The sequence below is a fragment of the Thamnophis elegans genome, chromosome 13 (assembly GCF_009769535.1).
Source record: "Thamnophis elegans isolate rThaEle1 chromosome 13, rThaEle1.pri, whole genome shotgun sequence".
Classification (NCBI taxonomy): Eukaryota; Metazoa; Chordata; class Lepidosauria; order Squamata; family Colubridae; genus Thamnophis; species Thamnophis elegans.
The window spans coordinates 42,345,787-42,369,924 of NC_045553.1; the positions used below are offsets into that span (position 1 = coordinate 42,345,787).

The 24,138-nt window shown below is 41.3% G+C and overlaps 1 protein-coding gene across 2 annotated transcripts in view; it reads right to left on the reverse strand.

Annotated features, from left to right (window-relative positions):
- Window positions 1-24,138, reverse strand: part of OPCML (opioid binding protein/cell adhesion molecule like) — a 401,977-nt gene that overhangs the window by 71,401 nt on the left and 306,438 nt on the right. The window contains exons 3-4 of one of the 2 annotated variants that reach the window (XM_032229650.1): window positions 14,993-15,118; window positions 4,928-4,930 (exon numbers count right to left, since the gene is read on the reverse strand). In XM_032229650.1, coding sequence (XP_032085541.1) covers window positions 4,928-4,930; window positions 14,993-15,118 — 129 coding nt within the window. The remainder of the gene's footprint in view (window positions 1-4,927; window positions 4,931-14,992; window positions 15,119-24,138) is intronic. The other variant, XM_032229651.1, reaches the window with a different exon arrangement.

The window sequence follows — 24,138 nt, forward strand, 5'->3', positions numbered from 1 at the left end:
GCAGCCCTTCACAAGCTGGAACACTGCTAAAAGCAGGGTAAATCTAAATAAACAAATGAGCACACTAAATGAAGAACTGTGGTGGCGCAGTGGTTAGAGTGAAGTTTTGCAGGCTATTTCTGCCGACTGCCGACTGCCTGCAGTTCGACTCTCGCCAGGCTTGAGCTTGACTCAGCCTTCCATCCTTCCGCGGTTGGTAAAACGAGGACCCGGATTGTTGTGGGAAATAGGCTGACTCTGGAAACCGCTTCGAGCCGCTTAGTGGTATACAAATCTAAGCGCTATTGCTAAATGCTGGGAAAGGCTGTGCCTTCACCCCAACTTTCAACCCCCTTTAGTGTGACTTGTGTGCAGCTTGAAAAAAAAACCAACAATCCCCAAACCCTTCTGAAATCTGTGTGATACGATTCCACTCTTACCAAGGCAGATTGGGAATGCAGGCTCCTAAAAGCACAGTCGGCAGCATTCAGAGCTCAATCAGGCAACTCCAAAAGGAACAAGAGACGATAATCAGTCCCTAATATTGTTAAATAGAGCAGCAGTCTCCTACACACTGAAGGGAGGCAAATGTACCCACCCAATAGACATATGTGCAAAATGGACGCATGGGGAGAGGCGAAACATATGGGCGCCCATCTGGTAAAAAAAGTACACTGCTAGACCTTCCTTGCACATTACATTTGCAGGAACCACCAGCAGCATTAGAGAACATACATTTTCTCCACGGAAAAGGGTGGGAGGGAAACCCAGGAAGAGAACAGCTTGCTTACCCACATCTGTTTTACTGAGCGGAATGATAAATAACTTTGATTTCTCATCGCTGCCACCTTTTTTCCGGATCTCCGGAGATTTAAACCGCACCTCAACAGACACTTGGAAGCCTTTGAGAGAAATAAGCACCAACATCCTAAGAGTCCTAGGCTGCATAAACAGAGGGATAGAATCAATAATACAATAATACAATAGCAGAGTTGGAAGGGACCTTGGAGGTCTTCTAGTCCAACCCCCTGCTTAGGCAGGAAACCCTATGCCATTATAGACAAATGACTATCCAACATCTTAAAGACTTCCAGTGTTGGGGCATTCACAACTTCTGGAGGCAACTTCTGTTCCACTGGTCAATTGTTCTAACTGTCAGGAAATTTCTCCTCAGTTCTAAGTTGCTTCAAGATCATGTGAAGTGTTAATTCCACTTTATAAGGCCCTGCTAAGGCCACACTTGGAATATGGCATCCAGTTTTGGTTGACACGATATAAAAAAGATGTGGAGACTCTAGAAAGAGTGCAGAGAAGAGCAACCAAGCGGATTAGGGGACTGGAGGCTAAAACATAGGAAGAACGGTTGCAGGAACTGGGCATGTCTACATTAATGAAAAGAAGGACTGAAGGAGACATGATAGCACTGTTCCAATATCTCAGGGGCTTCCCCAAAGAAGAAGGAATCAAACTATTCTCCAAAGCACCTGAGAGTAAAACAAGAAGCAATGGGTGGAAACTCATGAAGGAGAGAAGCAACCTAGAACTAAGGGGAAATTTCCTGACAGTCAGAACAATTAATCAGTGGGACAACTTGCCTCCAGAAGTTGTCAATGTTCCAACACTGGAAGTTTTGAAGAAGAGATTGGATAATAACTTGTCTGAAATGGCATAGGGTTTCCTGCCTCGGCAGGGGATTGGACTAGAACACCTCCAAGGTCACTTCCAACTCTGTTATTCTATTGTGTTCTGTTCTGTTCTGTTCTGTTCTGTTCTGTTCTGTTCTATTCCATTCCATTCCATTCCATTCCATTTCATTCCATTTCATTCCATTCTATCCACAGACCTACCTAGATGAAAAGAAGAGAAACGTAGTAGGACCCATCGACCCAAATGTCAGATATCTCTTGTTGGGCACTTGACTTTCTTTTCACTGGATTGAAAGGAACCGCTAACCGCCGAAGAGGCTATCCCAAGCTCATCAGCGGTGGGCCGAAGCAAGGCAGGTGATGACAACAATGGACCTTCTGAGGGTCAGCAGGTGGCCTGATGGGTTTCAGGGTGTTAGCAAATCAAAAAGTGGAGTTGCAATAGCGTCTTGTGGAGAGCAACGCTTTGGACTTGACCCAGGGACAACTTGTGACTCTCGGGCTAATTCAAAAATCCATTTGTAAGAGATGAATGCGGGCCTTTGATCAAGACTGTTTGTCCCTCTCCTGAAACCCGTGGCTTGGGAGAGGGGGGGAAAAAATGAGAGTGATTGAAATGGGAGCCAGCCTGCTGTGAAGCAAATTGTTAGCTCCTAGCATTACCTTTATTTACAATAATGCCTCTGGGCCTTGCGGCTTCCATAAGCACTTTTAGAAAATCAGCACTAGGCAGCCGCAACTCACTGATTTATTTGGAAGTGTGTTCTTTTCCCCTACTCCTAAACAGAAATATAAGTTATGGCGGAGTAGAGGTGAGAGACGGTGTCCTGGAATCTAGGGAAGGGCTTGGGGCCACTTCTCCATTTTATCTTTTTTTGCTGAATCGAGGTTTTGCAACCAGCAGTCCTTCTGTAGAACAGTGTTTCTCAACCTTGTCAACTTGAAGATGTCTGGACTTCAACTCCCAGAATTCCCCAGCCAGCATTCGCTGGCTGGGGAATTCTGGGAGTTGAAGTCCAGACATCTTCAAGTTGACAAGGTTGAGAAACACTGCTGTAGAAGACATTGAAGAAATGAGCCAAGTTCTCCATGGCAACCTGTTTTGTAAGAGTGAAGACGAGATGCTCTCAAGATTCCAGTTCTGATTCTCAGGGTGGCGCTTAAGAAATACAAAAACGATGGGATGGAACAAGGAGGCTCCATGACCTCAAGAGTGAAGTAGGACTGTAATCTTGATGAAAAGAAGGACCAGGGGTGACATGATAGCAGTCTTCCAATATTTCAGGGGCTGCCACAAAGAAGAAGGAGTCAACCTATTCTCCAAAGCACCCGTGGGAAGGACAAGAAGCAATGGGTGGAAACTCATCAAGGAGAGAAGCAACTTAGAACTAAGGAGAAAGTTCCTGACAGTTAGAACAATTAATCCCTCCAGAAGTTGTGGGTGCTCCAACACTGGAAGTTTTTAAGAAGAGATTGAATAACCATTTGTCTGAAATGATATAGGATTTCCTGCCTAAACAGGGGGTTGGACTACAAGATCACAAAGGTCCCTTTCAATTCTGTTATTCTATTCCATTCTATTCTATTCTATTCTATTCTATCCACACTTACCTAGATGAAAAGAAGAGAAACTTAGCAGATTGCCTGAAGAAGTTGTGAATGCTCCAACACTGGAAGTTTTTAAGAAGAGACTGGATAACCATTTGTCTGAAGTGGTGTAGAATAGAAGAATGCCTAAGCAGTGGATTAGAATAGAAGACTTCCAAGGTCCCTTTCAACTCTGTTATTCTATTCTATCTTTCTCTTCGGTTGTTAAGGGAGGGAGATTATTATGGAACACCATCCAGAAAAAGAAGTAGTTTAATTGTAGATAACTCAATGGAAGATATAGATCCCTAAGATCAGTGGTTCCCAAACCTGGCAACTTTAAGACTTGTGGACTTCAACTCCCAGAATTCTCCAGCTAGCTCTTCTGGCTGGAGAACTCTGGGAGTTGAAGTCCACAAGTCTTAAAGTTGCCAGGTTTGGGAAATACTGCCTAAGATGCTGTAAAACATGCAGAAGCTTTCTTTTCTATCTTCCACTATTCTTTTGGAGACTTAATGCATTAAGAGTTGTATTAATTTACATAGATGAAAACACCTGGCTATCCTGCTTGAAGTTAGATGGAAGACTTCCAAGAGAAGAATACCAGCTCTATAGGTTACAATTGGAAGAGGCGTTATTTTAAAAATAAAACTTCCTTGGTTAAAGGTAAAGGTTCTCATTGCACATATGTGCTAGTCATTCCTGACTCTAGGGGGCAGTGCTCATCTCTGTTTCAAAGCCAAAGAGCCAGCGCTGTCCAAAGACGTCTCTGTGGTCATGTGGCCGGCATGACTCAACACCAAAGGTGCACGGAACACTGTTACCTTCCCACCAAAGGTGATTCCTATTTTTCTTCTTGCATTTTTATGTTCTTTCGAACTGCTAGGTTGGCAGAAGCTGGGACAACTAACTGGAGCTCACTCAGTTACGTGGCTCTAGGGATTCGAACCGCCGAACTGCTGACCTTTCTGATCAGTGTCTTAGCCACTGAGCCTACATGTCCCTTTAAAACTTCCTTACAGTATTTGAAAATTAAGAGTGACCCACCAATTTGGTAACATTGCTAGGGAAATAGCATGGAAATATCCATGTAGAACCAGTTACCGAAGAGTTGACTTCAATCCTACAAAGGCTTGATGCATTCATTAAAAGCATCTGCATGCAGGATTTTTTAAAAAGGGTATGTAAGTTGCTTTGTACATGAAAATTACATATCTCAAGGAAAAGTATGACCTGATCTTAAAGAGAGTATGAACAATATAGATTTTTCAACATGATTAACAGAATAGCCTAGAATGAGAATTAATGAAAAATCTCTATTTCAGTAGGTGGCTTCCTCATCCTTGGATTGAATCCTTGCCATTCATCTACATTAAATTTTAACAAAATGTATTAGCAATCTACCCAAAGAAGCTCTCTCTATTTCCAACCAGTGTGGCTTCAGTCTTCCAAGAAAAGAAAATTATCCCGAGTTGATTATTTTTTTTTTCTTGTTGCATCTGCTATCTGCGGATGGTTCGGCAGAAATTAATTGATTTATTTCCCCACCCACCCACCTCTTTCAAGAGCAAATAAAGCGGTGAAAATCCCAATCTTTTTGAGAACATCTTGAATTCAGGGAGCAGCGCAACCAGGAATAAATTGGAGAAAAGTGCAATCCAGAATCTCTCTTGGTGCAGGCTGATGAATAAAATCCTGAAGAAAAAGATTAAAACCTTCTCCTCGGCAAGGCTGTGATTGCGATATTGAATGAAGCTCAGCCAGTGCTTAGTTTGGGAAATAACCAGGAGACGAATCCCACCCTTTCAATAATTCCAGATGCACGCTATCTCTTTTTATTCTGTTGTGAATCCACAGGGTACCTGTTTCCCCCAAGCGGGAATCTGGATATTTTTATTCCCTGAAGACACTTGTTCTTTGATTGAAAATTAGTCGCCAGCTTCTATGTAGCTTTGCTTCTTTACATCTGCTAAATGTAGACAATAATATTTCCCTTCCTCTCCCTGGAGAGGTTGCAAACCTTGAATTTGCTAATATTTGTCAAGAGGGCTCAGATTTATTAAGATTCAGGAAAATAGGTTTCCTGAGTGGTTTCGCAATTACTAGTCTCAGTAGGAAGCCAAAGCAGAAATGTATATATGTATGTGTGTGTGTGTGCATTTGTTTGTGTATGTGTGTGTATAACATTACAGGTGAGGGTAGAGTGAGAAGAAGAACAAAAAGCATCATGAAGATAACTGTCATGTCCACGTTGGAGTCTGAATCTGCAGGGGAAGATGAGCTGGCACAAGAACTGACAGCCAGGGAGAGGGCAGCTCCGTTGGCCTTGGGTGGAAACTGTGGAAGGGCAGAGTCAGGCCAGGCAAGGCTCTTCAGAATTAGTAAGGCCTGCAGGGAGGGAGGAACAGAGGCAGGAGGAACAATAGCAGTAGCAGTAGTAGTAGACTTATATACCGCTTCATAGGCCTTTCAGGCCTCTCTAAGCGGTTTACAGAGTGTCAGCATATTGCCCCCAACAATCTGGGTCCTCATTTTACCCACCTCGGAAGGATGGAAGGCTGAGTCAACCCTGAGCCGGTGAGATTTGAACCGCTGACCTGCTGATCTAGCAGTAGCCTGCAGTGCTGCATTTAACCACTGCGCCAGAGCTCGGCTGAGGAGCAAGAACCACCGGCTCCTGATCCAAGGGCTTGGAGAGTGCAGAGAAGGCATGACAGAGCAGATTACTAGGGAGGAGAGTACCCTGCCCATCTTCACCAGGCACACCTGGGGAATGAGACTTAAGGAGACGCTGTGGGGAGGGGAATTTGTTGGGAACAAACGCTGAGTTCCTGAAATGTTGTGTGCTGATGTTTGAACTTGCAAAGAGTCCTTGCATTCCTTTTTGGCATTCTGGACTAATTACCTGGATCTTTTGCTCTCTGAACTCCTTGATTTGCTCTTCTTTTGCAAATTACATTTGGGATTTATTGCCGTGCAGCCTTGGTGCAGACAAAACTGGGCTGGACCAATTGCAAGCAGAGGCTGCTTGAGGTTTGTGTGGAGGTTTGTTATCACTCTGCTCTGGAACTTGCCAGAAACATGTGAAGTCCAGCTGCTTTTGCATTGTGTGCGTCAGTTGTGTAGCTTTTGTGTTATTTTTGTGCAAAGTGTGATAGTTTGTTTTTGAGCTCTCTGTGACTCTGTGAGGTGCCTGCTTGTTGCAGGGGCCATTTTGTGTGAAGTCCAGCTGCTTTTACATTGTGTGTGAGTCAGTGGTGCATCCACACCCACCCGATCACACGACCACCAAGCCACACCCACCCAGTCACATGACCTCCAAGCCACGCCCACCTGGTCACACGACCTCCAAGCCACGCCCACCGGGTCACACGACCTCCAAGTCATGCCTACAGAACCAGTAGGGAATTTTTTTTGAATTTCACCACTGCCTTAAAGTTACTACAGTTGATAAAAACTGGCCTAGACTACACAGTTCTCTTTCACTGTATCCTCATAGTTACTCTACAATGTACGTAAGCTAAGAGCCAAAAAAAATTTTTTTTTTTTTACTGCCAATGGAGGATTATATGAAACTTTGTCACTAAGAAAGAACAAGAGAAGAGATATTTTAAATGACAAATTTGGACATAATTACCAAACCATGGGCTGGGAGAAGTACCAATCCATCTGCTCTGGATCAGATAAAGTTTGTTTATTCCCTAGTGGTGACAGTCAGCGAGCAGAAATTCACATACTTGGAGCATGTGCAGTGAGTGGAGAAATTATTATTATGCCTGGCACAGTTGAGAGAAATGGAAGGACTAGGCAACTGATCAAGAGAAAAGATGGGGTGAGAATTTACTGCAACATTTGCAGATTACAGATTAACAGAGTTGGAAGGGATCTTGTAGGTCCTCTAATCCAACTGAAGACCTTACACTATTTCTGACAGATGACAGTCCAGTCTCTTCTTGAAAGCTTCCAGTGATGAACTTCTGGAAGCCACTTCTGTACCATTGGTTGATTGTTCTCACTGTAAAATAATTCCTCCTTATTTCCAGATTGAATCTCTTCTTGAACAGTTTCCAACCATCATTCCTTGTCTGGCCTTCAGGTGCCTTGGAAAACAGCTTGACCCCTTCCTCTCTGTGACAGCTGCTCAAATATTGGAAGACTGCTATCATGTCTCCCCTGGTCCTTCTCTTCATTAGGCTAACCATGCCCAGTTCCTGCAAGTGTTCATCGTATGTTTTAGCCTCCAGTCCACTAATCATCTTTGTTGCTCTTCTCTGCACTCTTTCTAGAGTCTCCACATCTTTTTTATTGATGCAGTACTCTAGGTGTGGTCTTACTAAGACAAACATTCTTGGAAGAGTTGTTATTATTATTAAAGGCAGGTCAAGGGACTGGTGAGGTTTTCTGTACCATGAGCTGCACACAGCAATATGTTTAAATTTTGGGAAAACACCATATTTTGTTTTCGTGTTAAAAAAAAAGAGTGAACTATCCGCTTGTTATCTCTTTATTTAATATCATTTATTAGAAGCAAAGACATGCCTTGGGGAAAAAATCTTCAGCCTTATATCAATATGTATTTAAGATCAAATAAATGCACATGAGGGATTTCTGGTATCTGTAAGATATCTTGTTTCAGTAGCTGCCAAGAAAAAAATGGACTGCTGATGTATATATTATTTCTGATGATGCATGTTTTGTCTCAAAAAGAGAATAAGAACAATTTGATTCAGCCCTCGTGGCTCTACAAAATTTGAGTCGTTTGTTAGGGAGATGATTGCTCATAACATAAAGATGTATCAAACTCGTTGGCCTGCATTATGAAGGAGTGAATCTTCCCATGAAGATTAAGAGAAGGAAATAAAAGGGAATTGGCTATTTAATATCTGCAGCAGAGAAACATATAGAGATACTGTTCCATTTATGACCACAGCTGGACCTAAAACTGCCATTGCTCAGCTAGGCGGTTTTTAAGTGAAGCATAAACCTGATACACAGTGGCTCAGTGACTAAGACGCTGAGCTTTTTGATCAGAAAGGTTGGCAATTCGGTTGTTCAAATCTCTAGTGCTATATAACTGAGTGAACTCCCATGACTTGTCCCAACTTCTGCCAACCTAGCAGTTCGAATGCACATAAAAATGCAAGTAGAAAAATAGGAACCACCTTTGGTGGGAAGGTAACAGAGTTCCGTGCGTCTTCGGCATTTAGTCATGCCAGTCACATGACCATGGAGAACGTCTTCGGACAGCGCTGGCTCTTTGGCTTTGAAACGGAGATGAGCACCGCCCCCTAGAGTCAGGAATGACTAGCACATTTGTACAAGGGGAACCTTTACCTTTAAGCCTGATACGACCATGTTTCACCATGTGTTGTTAAGTGAATCTCTACAGTTAAGGGAAGCATGCCATCATTAAGTGAACCTGGCTTCCCCCGTTGACTTTGCTCATCGGAAGACAGCTGAGAAGATTACCAATGGTGATCAAATGACTCCAGAATGCTATAACCATCATCAGTACCTACTGGTTGCCAAACACCCAAATTTTAATCATGTGACCCTGGGATGCTGCAATGGTCAAAAGTACGAGGCTCGTTCATAAGTCACTTTTTTCAGAGACTTTGCTACTTCCAAAGGTTGCTAAAAACGGTTATATTTGGTATTTGGTTAAAAGAGTATTGGTGGTGCTTTGGTTAGAATGCAGTACTGCAGGCTACTTCTGCTAATTGCAGGCTGCCAGCAGTTCGGCAGTTCAATTCTCACCATCTCAAGGTTGACGCAGACTTTCCTCCTTCCAACATGGGTAAAATGAGGACCCAGATTCTTGGGGCAATAGGCTGACTTGTACACTGTAAAGCGATATATAAGTACTATTGTTTGCTTGATTCCTTCCTTCCTTCCTTCCTTCCTTCCTTCCTTCCTTCTTCTTCCTTCTTTCCTTCCTTCCTACCCTACCTACCTACCCTACCTACCTACCTTCCCCTTCCTCCCTCCATTCTATTCTATTCTATTCCATTCCATTATTCCTTTACATTCTTTCCCTATTCTGTTCTGCTCTGCTCTATTTTGCTCTACTCTACTTTATTCCATTCCATTTCACTCAAATTCTATTCTATTCTATTCTATTCTATTCTATTCTACTCTACTCTACTCCATTCCATTCACTCTAATTCTATTCTATTCTATTCTATTCTATTCTATTCTATTCTATTCTATTCTATTCTATTCTATTCTATTCTATTCTATTCTATTCTATTCTATTCTACTCTACTCTACTCCATTCCATTCCATTTCACTCTAATTCTATTCTATTCTATTCCATTCCATTCCATTCTATAATACAAAAAATCAAGGCAGTGGTTCTTTGGGAAAAGGATGGCGTTTGGCAAGGCTGAGATGTTCCATTCTTTAGCCCTCTCTACAGAGAGTGCCATGGGAGAGGAGGAGGTCGAGGCAAGAGAGACGATGCTTCGCCGCTGCTCTAAAAGCAATCTCATCACTTTCAACAACTTTTTTCTTCGCCCGGCTACTGAAGAGAAGGAGGACTTCCTTATGAAACGAGAAGCCCCTTTTCAAGGCATTGCTTTTGCTTACTTAAGGCTTCTTTTTAAAAAAAATGCAAAGAAGCCGCACAGCTTCTGTATAAATATGACTTAAGAATAAGGCTATTCAAGTTGAGAAAGTGCTGCAGTGGGGGGGGGGGGGAAATAACTTTCACCGCACGGGAATTTGTACGTTTTGAATCTCTTTGGGGAAACAGTTGGATTTATAGCTGGTCTCAGGGAAATATAGATAGATAGATAGATAGATAGATAGATAGATAGATAGATAGATAGATAGATAGATAGATAGATAGATAGATAGATAGATAGATAGATAGATATAGATATAGATATAGATATAGATATAGATATAGATATAGATATAGATATAGATATAGATATAGATATAGATAGATAGATAGATATAGATATAGATATAGATATAGATATAGATATAGATATAGATAGATATAGATAGATAGATAGATATATAGATAGATAGATAGATATAGATATAGATATAGATATAGATATAGATATAGATATAGATATAGATATAGATATAGATATAGATATAGATATAGATATAGATAGATAGATAGATAGATAGATATAGATATAGATATAGATATAGATATAGATATAGATATAGATATAGATATAGATATAGATATAGATATAGATATAGATAGATAGATAGATAGATAGATAGATATAGATATAGATATAGATATAGATATAGATATAGATATAGATATAGATATAGATAGATAGATAGATAGATAGATAGATAGATAGATATAGATATAGATATAGATATAGATATAGATATAGATATAGATATAGATATAGATATAGATATAGATATAGATATAGATATAGATATAGATAGATATAGATAGATAGATAGATATAGATATAGATATAGATATAGATATAGATATAGATATAGATATAGATATAGATATAGATAGATAGATAGATAGATAGATAGATAGATAGATAGATAGATAGATATAGATATAGATATAGATATAGATATAGATATAGATATAGATATAGATATAGATAGATAGATAGATAGATAGATAGATATAGATATAGATATAGATATAGATATAGATATAGATATAGATATAGATATAGATAGATAGATAGATAGATAGATAGATAGATAGATAGATATAGATAGATATAGATATAGATATAGATATAGATATAGATATAGATATAGATATAGATATAGATATAGATATAGATATAGATAGATAGATAGATAGATAGATAGATAGATAGATAGATAGATAGATAGATAGATATAGATATAGATATAGATATAGATATAGATATAGATATAGATATAGATATAGATATAGATAGATAGATAGATAGATATAGATATAGATATAGATATAGATATAGATATAGATAGATAGATAGATAGATAGATGATAGATAGATAGATAGATAGATAGATAGATAGATAGATAGATAGATAGATAGTACCTTATGCATTTTAGTCATTAAAGAACCCTGCATGTAGACTGGAGGTTTCTATTTTAACGCTGCTCCTGTTTGAGACAGACAATAAAAAATTCTTATGTGACTTCCAGACTGGTATCTCCTCTAAACCTCTCTTGATCCTTGGGAAACTAACTGGAGTGCCAAATAGATTAGTTATGCTTTATTAAATTACTCTTGCCTTCCTTTCCTTTCTTCTCCTTCCTGCAGCTTAGCTAGAGGGATTTCTTTTTACAAATGCCATTAGCAATGCATGTTCTTCTGTTAGTTTTCAGTGTGTTCCATTCACCTTCATCTACCTACTACCCCATTCATTCTGTAGCATCAATGTGTGCACCTAAAATCAAGAGGAACTGTTTTGTTGTGTTGAGATACACTGGTAAACTCTCACAAAAAGATAGCAATAGCAATATAGCAATAGCAGTAGACTTATATACCACTTCATAGGCCTTTCAGGCCTCTCTAAGCGGTTTACAGAGAGTCAGCATATTGCCCCCAACAATCTGGGTCCTCATTTTACCCACCTCGGAAGGATGGAAGGCTGAGTCAACCCTGAGCCGGTGAGATTTGAACCGCTGAACTGCTGATCTAGCAGTAGCCTGCAGTGCTGCATTTAACCACTGTGCCACCTTGGCTCTTGAGACACGAAAAAGAGACACGAAATCCAACGCCATTCGGAAAGAAAAAACTGGAACGATCCAAATTTCTGATTTCTTTGGAAACGTGGCCGAATGGTTCAGGATTGCAGACCAAAGGAAAGTTATCCGGATGTATTGCAGAAGAGTCTGAGAAGAATTGAGATGCTGCAGGATGATCTCTCCATTAGATCTAAAATATTCTTAGCTACTCTTCTTACCCTGTGGTCAAATCTTGGATGCAGAGAACTCTACATTAAAAATGTTATTGTTCTGACCGAAGCTTCCCAAGAGCATGAAGCAAACTCCTTGTCCCGACAAAAAACCCTTCTATTAATTTACTGTGAATTCTGCTCATTCACATCCAGCAAAGTCTTTCAAGGGAGGCTTTACAGTCATAGATCTTAGCTGGCTTGGAGTGCTGCCAGGTCGATATTTGCAGAACTTGGCAAGGAGTCTTGGAGAGTCACGAACCAATTCAGCGAACTAATTGTCTCCTGCAAACTCCACTCCCCTTTCGCTCCTCTTTTATTCCCTCTGGGAGGGGCCGTTCATCATCCACCTGTGGCCTTCATCCCAAGTCAACCCCTGTTCTTTAGCTGTTCCCTTCCTCTGGCCACTCTGCACATGGGCACACTGGGAACAGGCTCCAGCTGTTCGCATGCCTCACTGATGTCTGACTCTGAAGGCAGCTGATAACAGGCATATGGCTCTGGCTCCCTCTCTGCCTCTGACACAGAGCCCTCATCAGAACCTTCCCCAGACTCCAGGACTGGCCCATCTTCCTCCCCAACCCTCCTCACTGTACGAATCTGCTGCCATCTCTGCTGGCCGCTGGCGGGCCATAATAGTTATAGGACTGAAAAACAAAGCAGACAAGGCTTCCTTCCTTTTTGTCACCAAAGCCTGCTGGAAACTGACATCAAAAAGATTTCAGAAAACTAGTCACCAGCAAGGACTTGAGTATGTTGGTTGCATTCTTCTGCGCATGGAACATTTGGTCACCGTACAAAAGACCAACCTTGGGAAATCTGTTGGTAGAGAATGTCCCACCATATCTCAAACTCCAAGGCACAATCTCTGAATTCGTCAACTTATGGCATCTCCATGTCTATGGAGATCTATAGACATCTCCATGTCTATGAAGATTCTCAGTCATCTAGGTCATGTCCCAAAGGTGGACTCCCCCTCCCCAAAAAAGGCAACAAAATCCAGTTGCCTTTTGAAAAACACCTTTAGTTCATCATATGATGTTTCCTTTGTAAACCCATCAAGACAAAAACACAACCACTTTGAGAAGCCGGACATCATTAAGAGAAGTTGCCCGTGTCTATTTACAGATGCTATTTAATATTCCAACAATAAGATGTGTCCTCTTTCTTCCTCTAGTGTCTCACCTGTTGGGCATTCCCAGTCTGCTACTAGTTTTATTCCTCATCCTTCCCGCAATTCCTTGAACTAATCTAGAACCATTTGTACCACCATCAAACCTGGACACACTGTTGGAACCTTATGAGCTGATCATCAGCCTTTCCAACAACTGCAGAGTGCAGGAATTAGCGTTCGCTTGTTAATGCGACCTTCATACAGGCTATTGCAATTATTTGTCCAGTCATTTCTAAACAATCAAAGCAGGTGATGCAGAGGAGAATTCTGAGCCAAATCTTACTCAATTTAAAAGAGGAAATAAAAGGTAAACTGGCCTCTCACTGGTGCCCCTTCCCGTTGAAATTTCCCACCGTCAAGTTCCAATGCATCAACTACAGATCTATATTTGCAAAAAATTAATAATAATTATGTCTGCTTCATCAAAGCTTTGTGTGATCCACAGGGTCAGATCTGATCCAGGAACAATCCAATTGCAACATATGGATTGTCGACTGTCTGGAATCTTGAAAGATCTCCAGGCATATCTTTCCAAATGTTAATGCAGGGGTGTCAAATTCAAGGCCCTTCGGCCAAATCCAGCCCGCAGGGTGCTTAGATCTGATTTGGAAACAGCAAGGGTCTGGCTCATGGTGTCTCTGCCCATGAAAACAGTGCTCAGGGGAGGATAGGTGTAACATGGGTGTGTCTAGGTACACCCAATATCGCTCGCGCGGCTGCATTCTGGACCAACTGTAGTCTTCAAACACTCTTCAGGGGCAGCCCCATGTAGAGCGCGTTACAGTAATCCAGTCTTGAGGTGACGAGGGCGTGAGTGACCATTTGAAGTGCCTCCCGGTCCAGGTAGGGCCGCAACTGGTGCACCAGGCGAACCTGGGCAAAAGCCCCCCTGGTCACAGCTGACAAATGGTGTTCTAATGTCAGCTGTGGGTCCAGGAGGACACCCAAATTGTGGGCCCTCTCTGAGGGGTGTATAATTTCACCCCCCAGGCTAAGAGGTAGGAGTCACGTACAGCCCCCCCCCCATGCCCCATTTTTGCTGGCAGAGGGCTGCAGGAGGCTGTTATAGCCAAAATGGACTGGGAATGGGGCATGCTGCCACCCTGGGTTCCATTCTCGCTGGCAGAGGGCTATGAAAACAAACTGAAAACAAAACAAAAAGGAGACAACTTTCCCCTTTTGCATTTGAGCCTCCAAGAAAGGACGGGAAAAGAGAAAGGGAAAGAGGAAAGGCAAAGAAAAAGAATGGAAGATGGGGAGAGAACAAGGATGGAAAAATAAGGAAAGAGGGGAAGGAAGGAGAAGGAAGATGAAAGGAAAAAGAAGAGAAGAGAAGGGAGGAGGGAGGGAGGGAGAGAGAGGGAGGGAGGGGGGAGGGAAGGAAGGAGATTATGATGAGAGTGAGGGAGGGTCTCAGGGAAATCCTGTCTTAGCACATGGCCACCATAGGAATCTCCAACACGAGTGACATCTCGTCCACCCCGTGACACACCCACCATGGCTACATCCATCACCCCAGTCCTCCAAGGTCAAACACAACCCAGATGCTTCCCTCAATGTAATCGAGCTCGCCGCACCTATATTAATGCATGAGGTTTCAAGCGACCCTTTTCCCTCTCTCACATCACATACCTGTCTTCTCTTCTACACGGTGTATTTTATCCCGGAATACCCATCTTCCTGTTTGCAGGCCACCTCTTACCTTTGCTAGAGAGATGCTTCCATGTTACTGTCGGTTCTGGCCTTCCAAAGGCTAAGCACAGGAGAGTGACACTGCTGCCTTCATTGATGGTGATGTCGGATGAGATGTTGATAATCTGGGGGGGAACTGCAATGAAACAATGGGGAAGGACATCAGTACATTATGCATGTTCTGCTGGTGTTAGTGATGGCAGGTTTGTTCTTCTTGGCCTACTCAATACGCATTTGACTTTGATCCCTAATTTGTTTTAGTAAATTATCCTCATTTTGCGTAAAGCCAATTTTTTTGATCTTTTTTCCATCTGGCCTGTAATTGCCCATACTGAAACCATGTTTGAATTACCTTTTCCTCTTTTAGTACATTCAAGGGTTTTCATTGTAATACGCCTCTTTCTAAAGTGAGAAGCTGTCTGTATGTAGTTACATCCTGTTTTTGTACTATATTTATGTTCTCTATTGCATGTCTGGAAATTGCCCACATAGGTATCTTATCGTTTAGTTTATATTGATATTTTTTCCAGACCCGTAGTACAGCATTCCTTAAAATATGACTTTTAAAATTCTTATCCACATTCTTGTCATATAACAAATAAGCATGCCAACCATATACCAAATCATGCCCTTCGATATTAAGTATTCTATCATCTGTTGAGTTAATCCAATCACTGATTAATGATAAAATTACGGCTTCATAATATAGTTTTAGATTTGGCAATTTCAAACCTCCTCTCTCGCGTACATCTTGTATTCTTTTAAGTTTTATTCTCGGCTTCTTCCCTGCCCAAACAAATTTATTAATACCCTTCTGCCATTCTAGCAAGTTTGCATCTTTTTAAAGTATTGGTATCATTTGACTTACTCAATATGAAGAAGACATTCATTTCTTCCTAAATAACCCCAGCAATAGATATACATACTGCTTCACAGTGCTTTAGAGCCTTCTCTAAGCAGTTTACAATGTCACACATTTGCCCTCAACAATCTGGGTCCTCATTTTATCCACCTCAGAAGGATGGAAGGCTGAGTCAATCTTGAGCCAATCAGGATTGAAGGATATGCTGACTCTGTAAACTGCTTAGAGAGGGCTGTAAAGCACCATAAAGTAGTATATAAATCTAAGTGCTATTGCTGTTCCTTCCTTCCACCCTCCCACCTCCTTCTTTTCCTCCCTCCCCCCTCCCTTCTTTCTGCGATGGTGCAGGGGTCAAAATGCAGTATTGCAAGCTAACTCTGCCCACAGCCAGGAGTTCAATCTTGACTGGGTCAAGGTTAACTTAGCCTTCCACCCTTCCGAGGTCAGTAAAATGAGGACCCAAATTGCTGGGGGCAAGATACTGAGTCTGTAAACCTCTTAGAGAGGGCAGTAAAGCAGTATATAAGTCTAAGTGCTTTTGCTATTTTCCTTCCTTCCTTCCATCCCTCCCTCCTTTTCCTTCCTTCCTTCCTTCTTTCCTTCCTTCCCTCCCTCCCTTTCCTTCCTTCCCAGTGGTTAGAATGCAGTATTGCAAGCTAACTCTGCCGACTCCCAGAGGCTCAATCCTGATTGAATCAAAGTTCACTTAGCCTTCCATCCTTCCTTCCGAGGTGGGTCAAATGAGGACCCAGATTGTTGGGGGCAAATTGGCTGACTCTGTAAACTACTTAGAGAGGGCTGTAAAGCACTGGGAACCACTATATAAGTCTAAGTGCTATTGCTACTGTAGAAAGCTTTCCTTTAGTAGTCCTTCCACATCAGCAACCCTTTTGGTGAAAAGGCTGGAAAGAAGGAAGGAAGGAAGGAAGGCCGGACTGTGGTGGCACAGTGGTTAGAATGCAGAATTGCAGACTAACTCTGCCAACTGCCAGCAGTTTCATCCTGATTAACTCAAAGTTGACTCAGCCTTCCATCCTTCTGAGGTGGGTAAAATGAGGACCCAGATTGTTGGGGGCAAGATACTGAGTCCGTAAACCTCTTTTACAGACAGTAAAGCACTGTGAAGCAGCATATAAGTCAAAGTGCTATTGCTGTTCCTTCGTTCCTTCCCTCTCTTCTTTCAGCAGTGGTGCAGTGGTCAGAATGCAATTCTTGCAGGCTAGTTCAGCTCACAGCCAGGAGTTCAATCTTGACCGGCTCAAGATCGACTCAGCCTTCCGCCTTTCCGAGGTGGGTAAAATGAGGACCCAGATCATTGGGGGGCAATAGGCTAACTCTGTAAACTGCTTAGGGAGGGCTGTAAACACACTGTGGAGTGGTATATAATTCTAAGCGCCATTGCTGTTGCTAACCATTGTGCCACCAGGGCTCTTAAATCAATAAGCTGAGTTCTGAAATAAATGTGCAGCGGAACAAATCCGTTTTAACTACCAGCACTCACAAGGTGTTTTGTTTCAGAAACAAAGATTATGTTGCCTAACCGTCCACTGAATTTGAGATTCTGTCACCTGCAGGTAAGTCCTCCATTTACGAGGACAACTGAGCCCAAAATTTCCGTTGCTAAATGAGACAGATATTATGTGACATCTGCCCCACTTTATGGCCTTTCTTTCACAGTAGCATTAGGATCACAACTTTGTTCTCTGTCTCTCATTTTGTTTCCTTTTGTTTAGCATCCTATTATGATTGATGCTGTTTGCTTATTTAGTATCCTATGACCATCACTCAGTTAACTATGATTTATAATGATTGCATTTTATTATGATGATTTATCACTTGTTGCGTCTATGTACACTGAGAGCTTATGCACCAGAGACAAATCCCTTATGTGCGCAATCCCATTTGGCCAATAAACAATTCTATTCTTATTCTTTTTTTTCTCCAACCTTCCATTCTAATGATATCCCTTGCCTTTTCATGGGAAAGAACTCAAAACATTTTGAAATATGTTTTAAAAGACTCTTCACTCTTCAGTCTGATAATCTGCTGCAGGCAATCTAACTAGTTAGCAGATCTAAAGGGCAGCTGATATCTTAACAAAAACTAGAAGAGCAATCTATGGGGGAAAATGATTCAGCCTTTCTCAATCTATATATATATATTTTTCTATATCACTATTTCTCCCTCCTTTTTTTTGCATAAAAAGTTTTTATTTTTCATTTTCATAGCATATAATCACATGTATACTATTACATAGTCAATATCATGTTGTATTATTAAGTACTTACATCAATTCATCTTACCATCAACTACCAAAGGAAAAAGAAAAAAGAAAAACCCAGTTATTGGCTCTTCTGCTCTCCATATACCCTATTTATACCTTATCCGACACTTTCTTCCCCCTCTCTCCTCCCCCTTTCTACTTCCTGTCTTCCCTCCATCATTTTCTACTCTACTTCCCCTTCCTTTCTCCTTCTCCTCTCTCCCCTTACCACTCCTCCTTATACACCTCATCTTCGCCCTTCACCCTCTCTCCTATCCCTCTCTTCCTATCTTTCTTCTCTCCTCTGCTTCCCACTCTTCCTCTAATTCACTTGGTGTATTTCAGCTTCTGAACAAACTCCCTTTTGTGTTGATGGTATTTATAATTCCATTTCAATATACATAAAAAAGAAAAAAATAGCAGTATACATGTACAATCATCCAGATATGTTTTAAAAGACTCTTTACTCTTCAGTCTGTTAATCTGCTGCAGGCAATCTAAATACTTAGCAGATTTAAAGGGCAGCTGATACCTTAACAAAAACTAGAAGAGCAATCTATGGGGGAAAATGATTCAGCCTTTCTCAATCTATCTCTATCTCTATCTCTATCTCTATCATCTCTATCTCTATCTCTATCTCTATCTCTATCTCTATCTCTATCTCTATCTATCTATCTATCTATCTATCTATCTATCTATCTATCTATCTATCTATCTATCTATCTATCTATCTATCTATCTATTTCTATATAACTATTTCTCCCTCCTTTTAAAAAAAAAATATCTAAAAGACACTAGCCTGAAAAGAAGTTCTTCAAGAATTCTTCTGTCTTTGTGGTTTGTTCTTCCCCTGAATCATCATCTCATGTTTATGCCTTCGCAATTGGTTGCTATGGTAGTTATTATGGCCTTGATAATGCATTTTGTATCACAACAGCAAAAAAAGGAAAACAAGGGCTGGTTCAAGGACAGTGGAAGAGTTCTCTCTGGGTTCAAACCAAAGTTCATCCATGTAACTTCAACTCCATATACATACTGTAGATGTGGATTACAAGAGCAAATATGAAAAAATAACACATCCACTCATCTCTCCTTCTTACTGACAAGAATAAGAACAAACTAGGTTTGAAATGTTTTGTTAACAAAGTAAACTGCTCCTAGAAACATACATTGTGAAGCACACAGGACACCCTGTTTTTAAGGCACATAACGCCACAGCCCCAGAAAACAATGTCCTCTACATTTCATCCCCAATTATCAAATACAGTGCTCATGTTTTGCTTAATTGTCAACTGTATGCCTCTTTTAAAATTGCTACTTAAAAGAACAATCCACTAAGACCTGAATTACACAGAATAGTAGAGTTGGAAGGGACACTGTAGGTCATCTAGTCCAACCTCCCACCCAAGCAGGAAACTCTACACTGTTTCTGACTGATCCCAGTCCAGTCTCTTCTTGAAAGCTTCCAGTGATGAAGCGCCCACAACTTCTGAAGGCAACTCCTGTTCCATTGGTTGATTGTATTCCTTCTCTGGCCTTCGGGTGCTTTGGAAAATAGCTTGACCCCTTCCTCTCTGTGGCAGCCCCTCAAATATTGGAAGACTGATATCATGTCTACATTCCAACCTGAGCTTAGTTGCATAAGATAATCTGCCATAACGTCCTACCTGTTAATGACTATTTTGACTTTAACTGCAATAACACAAGGGCTATCAATAGATACAAACCAAATGGAATCCATCCTAATCTTGATTGCAGGAAAAACGATTTTAAGCAATAGATAGTAAATGTGTGGAACACCCTACCTGATTCTGTTGTTAGTTCCTTTAACCCCCATACCTTTGACCTTAAACTGTCTACCATAGACCTTATGTATTTCTTAAAAGCTCCTTAAGGGGGCGTGCATAAGTGCACCAGCGTGCCTACCAGCCCTGTCCTACTGCCCATTTTATATGTACTCTTTTTATGTGTTTGTGGCTATGTTTTACTTAGTTATATCCATATTTTTCCAGTGTTTTCATACTTGTCTCCTTTTATTTGTTGATTGATAGATAGATAGACAGACAGACAGACAGACAGACAGACAGACAGATAGCAATAGCAATAGCAATAGCAATAGCAATAGCAATAGCAGTTAGACTTATATATTGCTTCATAGGGCTTTCAGCCCTCTCTAAGTGGTTTACAGAGTCAGCATATTGCCCCCAACAACAATCTGGATCCTCATTTTACCCACCTCGGAAGGATGGAAGGCTGAGTCAACCCTGAGCCGGTGAGATTTGAACAGCCGAACTGCAGAACTGCAGTCAGCTGAAGTAGCCTGCAGTGCTGCATTTAACCACTGCGCCACCTTGGCTCTTCAAGATGACAGATAGATAGATAGATAGATAGATAGATAGATAGATAGATAGATAGATAGATAGATAGATGGATGTCTCCCCTTCTCTTCACTAAACTAGTCATGCCAAGTTTCTGCAATCAATGTTCTATTTTCTCTAGACTCCGATGACTTTATTGAGGTGGTTAACCAGTGGAAAGAAAGAAAAGAAGGAAAGAGATAGTTTTGAAATATTCAGAAGTGCCAAATGTAAATAAACAGGAATGATACAAATGTACAAGCATGTATGTATGCAGGCAGGCATGCAATGCTAAAAGGCTCCATTCTTATTAATTGAAACTAACCTAAAGTATAGATTTGGGGAGACCCTGACATATCAGAGGAAGATACAATGGAGCAGCTGACGGAGAAAAATGACCAATATATAGTATTCATGGAAGGCTCTATGGCGATTCGCTAGGGTCAACTCATCATTGCCAACTCACCATGGCCAACTCACCAGAGGACAACTCACTGCAGGGCAAGAGTTACACTAATATCAAAGAATTGGTGGAATAGAATCATTAAAGAAAGGATGGAAAAGAAGGGACAGTATGAAATGTGAATGGCAAAAATTATTTTATTTACTTTAAATAATTAAATAGAATTGGTAAATTGTCCTGCAACGGGTTTTCCCATGGTGAGTTGCCTTGCAGTGAGTTGGCCATGATGAGTTGACTGTTGCAAGTTGGCCATGGTGTGTTGGCCATGGTGAGATGGTCATGGCGAGATGGTGTGGCAAGTTACCCCATTCCTCGAATGGAAAGTGATTTTCTACTCAAACAGGTTCAATTGCTCTTAAATATTCTTTGTCCGGTTTTGTGTGCCACCACAGAGAACCTGGTAATCGTATGTGACATTTCAGGGTTAATATTAAAAGTAAGAATTTCTTGTCTTGCTGTGTCCTGATTTACTAGCCAGGATTGGTGCACTTAAGAGTCTTTTGGGATGCTATGTAAAGCTAGGTAAAGGCAAAGGTTCCCCTTGCACATATGTGCTAGTCATTCACGATTCTAGGGGGCGGTGCTCATTTCCTTGTACAGCGTTGAACCTGTAATGAGCCATTGGCCTGGCAACTATCCAAGGACTGATAAGGCCTGTGGTTGCAATTTGCCCTTGAAAGACTGTTTGCCGGGACTTTGCTGGATGTGAATGCCAGGAATTCACATTGGCCAAATAAAAAGGGTTTTTTTCGGGACAAGGAGTCATGATTGGGTGAAGCCTAGGTTAGAACACTTCCCTTCCCCACAGGATAAAAGCACCTCTTCCAGTATCACACCTAATTCTAGTTCCATTTCAACCAGACAAAGCGAGGCAAGTCAAAATCAGGTGATTTGGGCAGAGGGATCATTAATGGTCAGACCATGAGAAGGTTTCTTGAACTACTCTCTTCCTGGCATTCTTGGGGTTAAATTAGATGTTAAGTGAATGGCTGTTTTCCATGCTGGCCTTACATGGCATTTCAATCATCCATGCCCCACTTATTTAACACTTTATATCACATCAGATCAAATCCCATTCTATTGAGGATTGCTCCCCTTGCCTATGCTATATTTTGTGAAGACAGACGATAGGGAATGAGAACAAATTATTATGAATTGCGAGGATATAAATACACACCATGATTCCAGTGACATCAGAAGCCACTCAAGCTGTGCTCCAGTGGTTTATAATCATTGTTTCCGGAGCATCTCTCAGCTTGTGTATTTATATCCTCTTTTTTTTCCCACTGCTTTCTCTACCCATGAAGTAAACCGATTTTGTTTCGAGGTGCTTATGCCATTCTCTATAGAATATCTTCCCCAGATACTTACATTCCAAATTATAGCACCTCATTTGTGCTCCCTTTCTAATTTATGAACTGTATTAAAACCAATGCGCGCCCGCACTCCATTTCTTTCTGTCTTTCTTTCTTGTTAGCCATGTGCACCAGGGAATGTATATATCGACTAAGCCTCAATGCAGACATCATGACTTTATCACATTCCTTTCTGCAAGATGGTTTAATCAATGGTTGTGAATCTTGGTAACTGGCACAGAGGATGAAAGATACCAAAATATAACAAGGATCAATTGTGATGTTCACTTTAGGCATGCACCAAGACCAGGAGAAAGCCAACTGGCCCAGCTAAAATATCCATTTCTGCAAAAACTATTAAGTGTCAGTCAGTGGTGGGATTCAGCCAGTTCGCACCTATTCGGGAGAACCGGTTGGTAACTTTCTAAGCAGTTGGGAGAACCGGTTGTTGGAAGAAATCTCCTTTTGTTTTTTCCCCACTTTACAGGGCTAATCCTGTAAGGAAGGCAGGAAGGAAACATTCTGGTGTTGTTTCTAGCCTCATTTTTTTTTTTTTTACATTTTAAGATTTTTTTTTTAATTTCCATTTTCATAACATACACTCACATGTATACTATACATAGCCCGTATCATATAGTATTAAATAATAATTACATCAGTTCCTCTTGTCAACAATGCCCAGAAAAATAAAAACCCATTATAGCTCTTCTGCTCTCCATACACCTCTTTCTTCTACCCCCTCCAAATTTCTATCTTCCCTCCATCATCCTTTCCTACTCTACTTCCCCTTCCTTTCTACTACCCCTTTCTCTACATTCCACTCCTCCTTATCCTCCTCGTCTTCCCCCCTTACCCTCTCTCCTATCCCTCTCTTCCCATCTTTCTTCTCCCTTCTGTTTCCCACTCCTCCTCTCATTGGTGTATTTCCACTTCATGTCAATATGCTTAACATATCCTAGTTTTAAAGAAGAAATAACTGCCATCCACGCAGGATGGCCTCGCGGAGGACGTTCCTGCAAACCCTAGCTACTGTGCTCCGTCTCTTAGTGGCAGCCACAAAAAGAGTGATGGTAGGGCTGGCAAGACTGTGCCAGAAACAGAGATTGGACCTCCGACCCTCTCTGGATCAGCTGATATGCGGGCAGCAGGCCGAGGTTAAGGGTCCTCCCGTAACCTCCCCGAAAATAAGCCCTCCCCGAAAATAAGACCAAGCACTTATTTCAAGGGTCAAAAGAAAATAAGACCCTGTCTTATTTTGGTGGAGACACGGTAATAGCAAGAACAATGAAAAAATATTATGGGAGTTCTGGTGAGCTCTCCGTTATGAGTTGTGTTCATGCAAAATACGAGCAGCCATCTACCTAGGATATATTAATTCAGATTTTTGTCCTCGGCAAGGAGCTGGGTTTGATCTCCTTTCCCCCCTGATTTTGCAAATTTATTCATTTTGCCTCTTCGACTCTGGCTAATGAATACCAACCAGGGTCAGACAAACTGTTCCTTTCAACAGACTTTTAGCCATCCTTGCATAAGATGAGTTTCTATCTTTCCATTGGCACCACTTATCCAATTTCTGTACACAGTTCAGATAGATTTAGGATGAAAATATTCATCGCTGCCTCCTTGGTGACATCGCTATGTCACTGGATATGTCCCTGCAGCCCTGAAAGATTTAATCAAGATAAAATAAAGTGTGGCCTCCAGTCAACAAAATTTGCTGGCACCTTAGGGGGGAGAAAAAGAATCAATGAAAACAGATATGGATAGTTGCTTGGCAACCGCTCTGTGGTTTTTCTCCCTCTCTCTCTCTTTCCCCCTTCTACCTGTCTCCTAGAACAGGATTCCTGCTGATCACA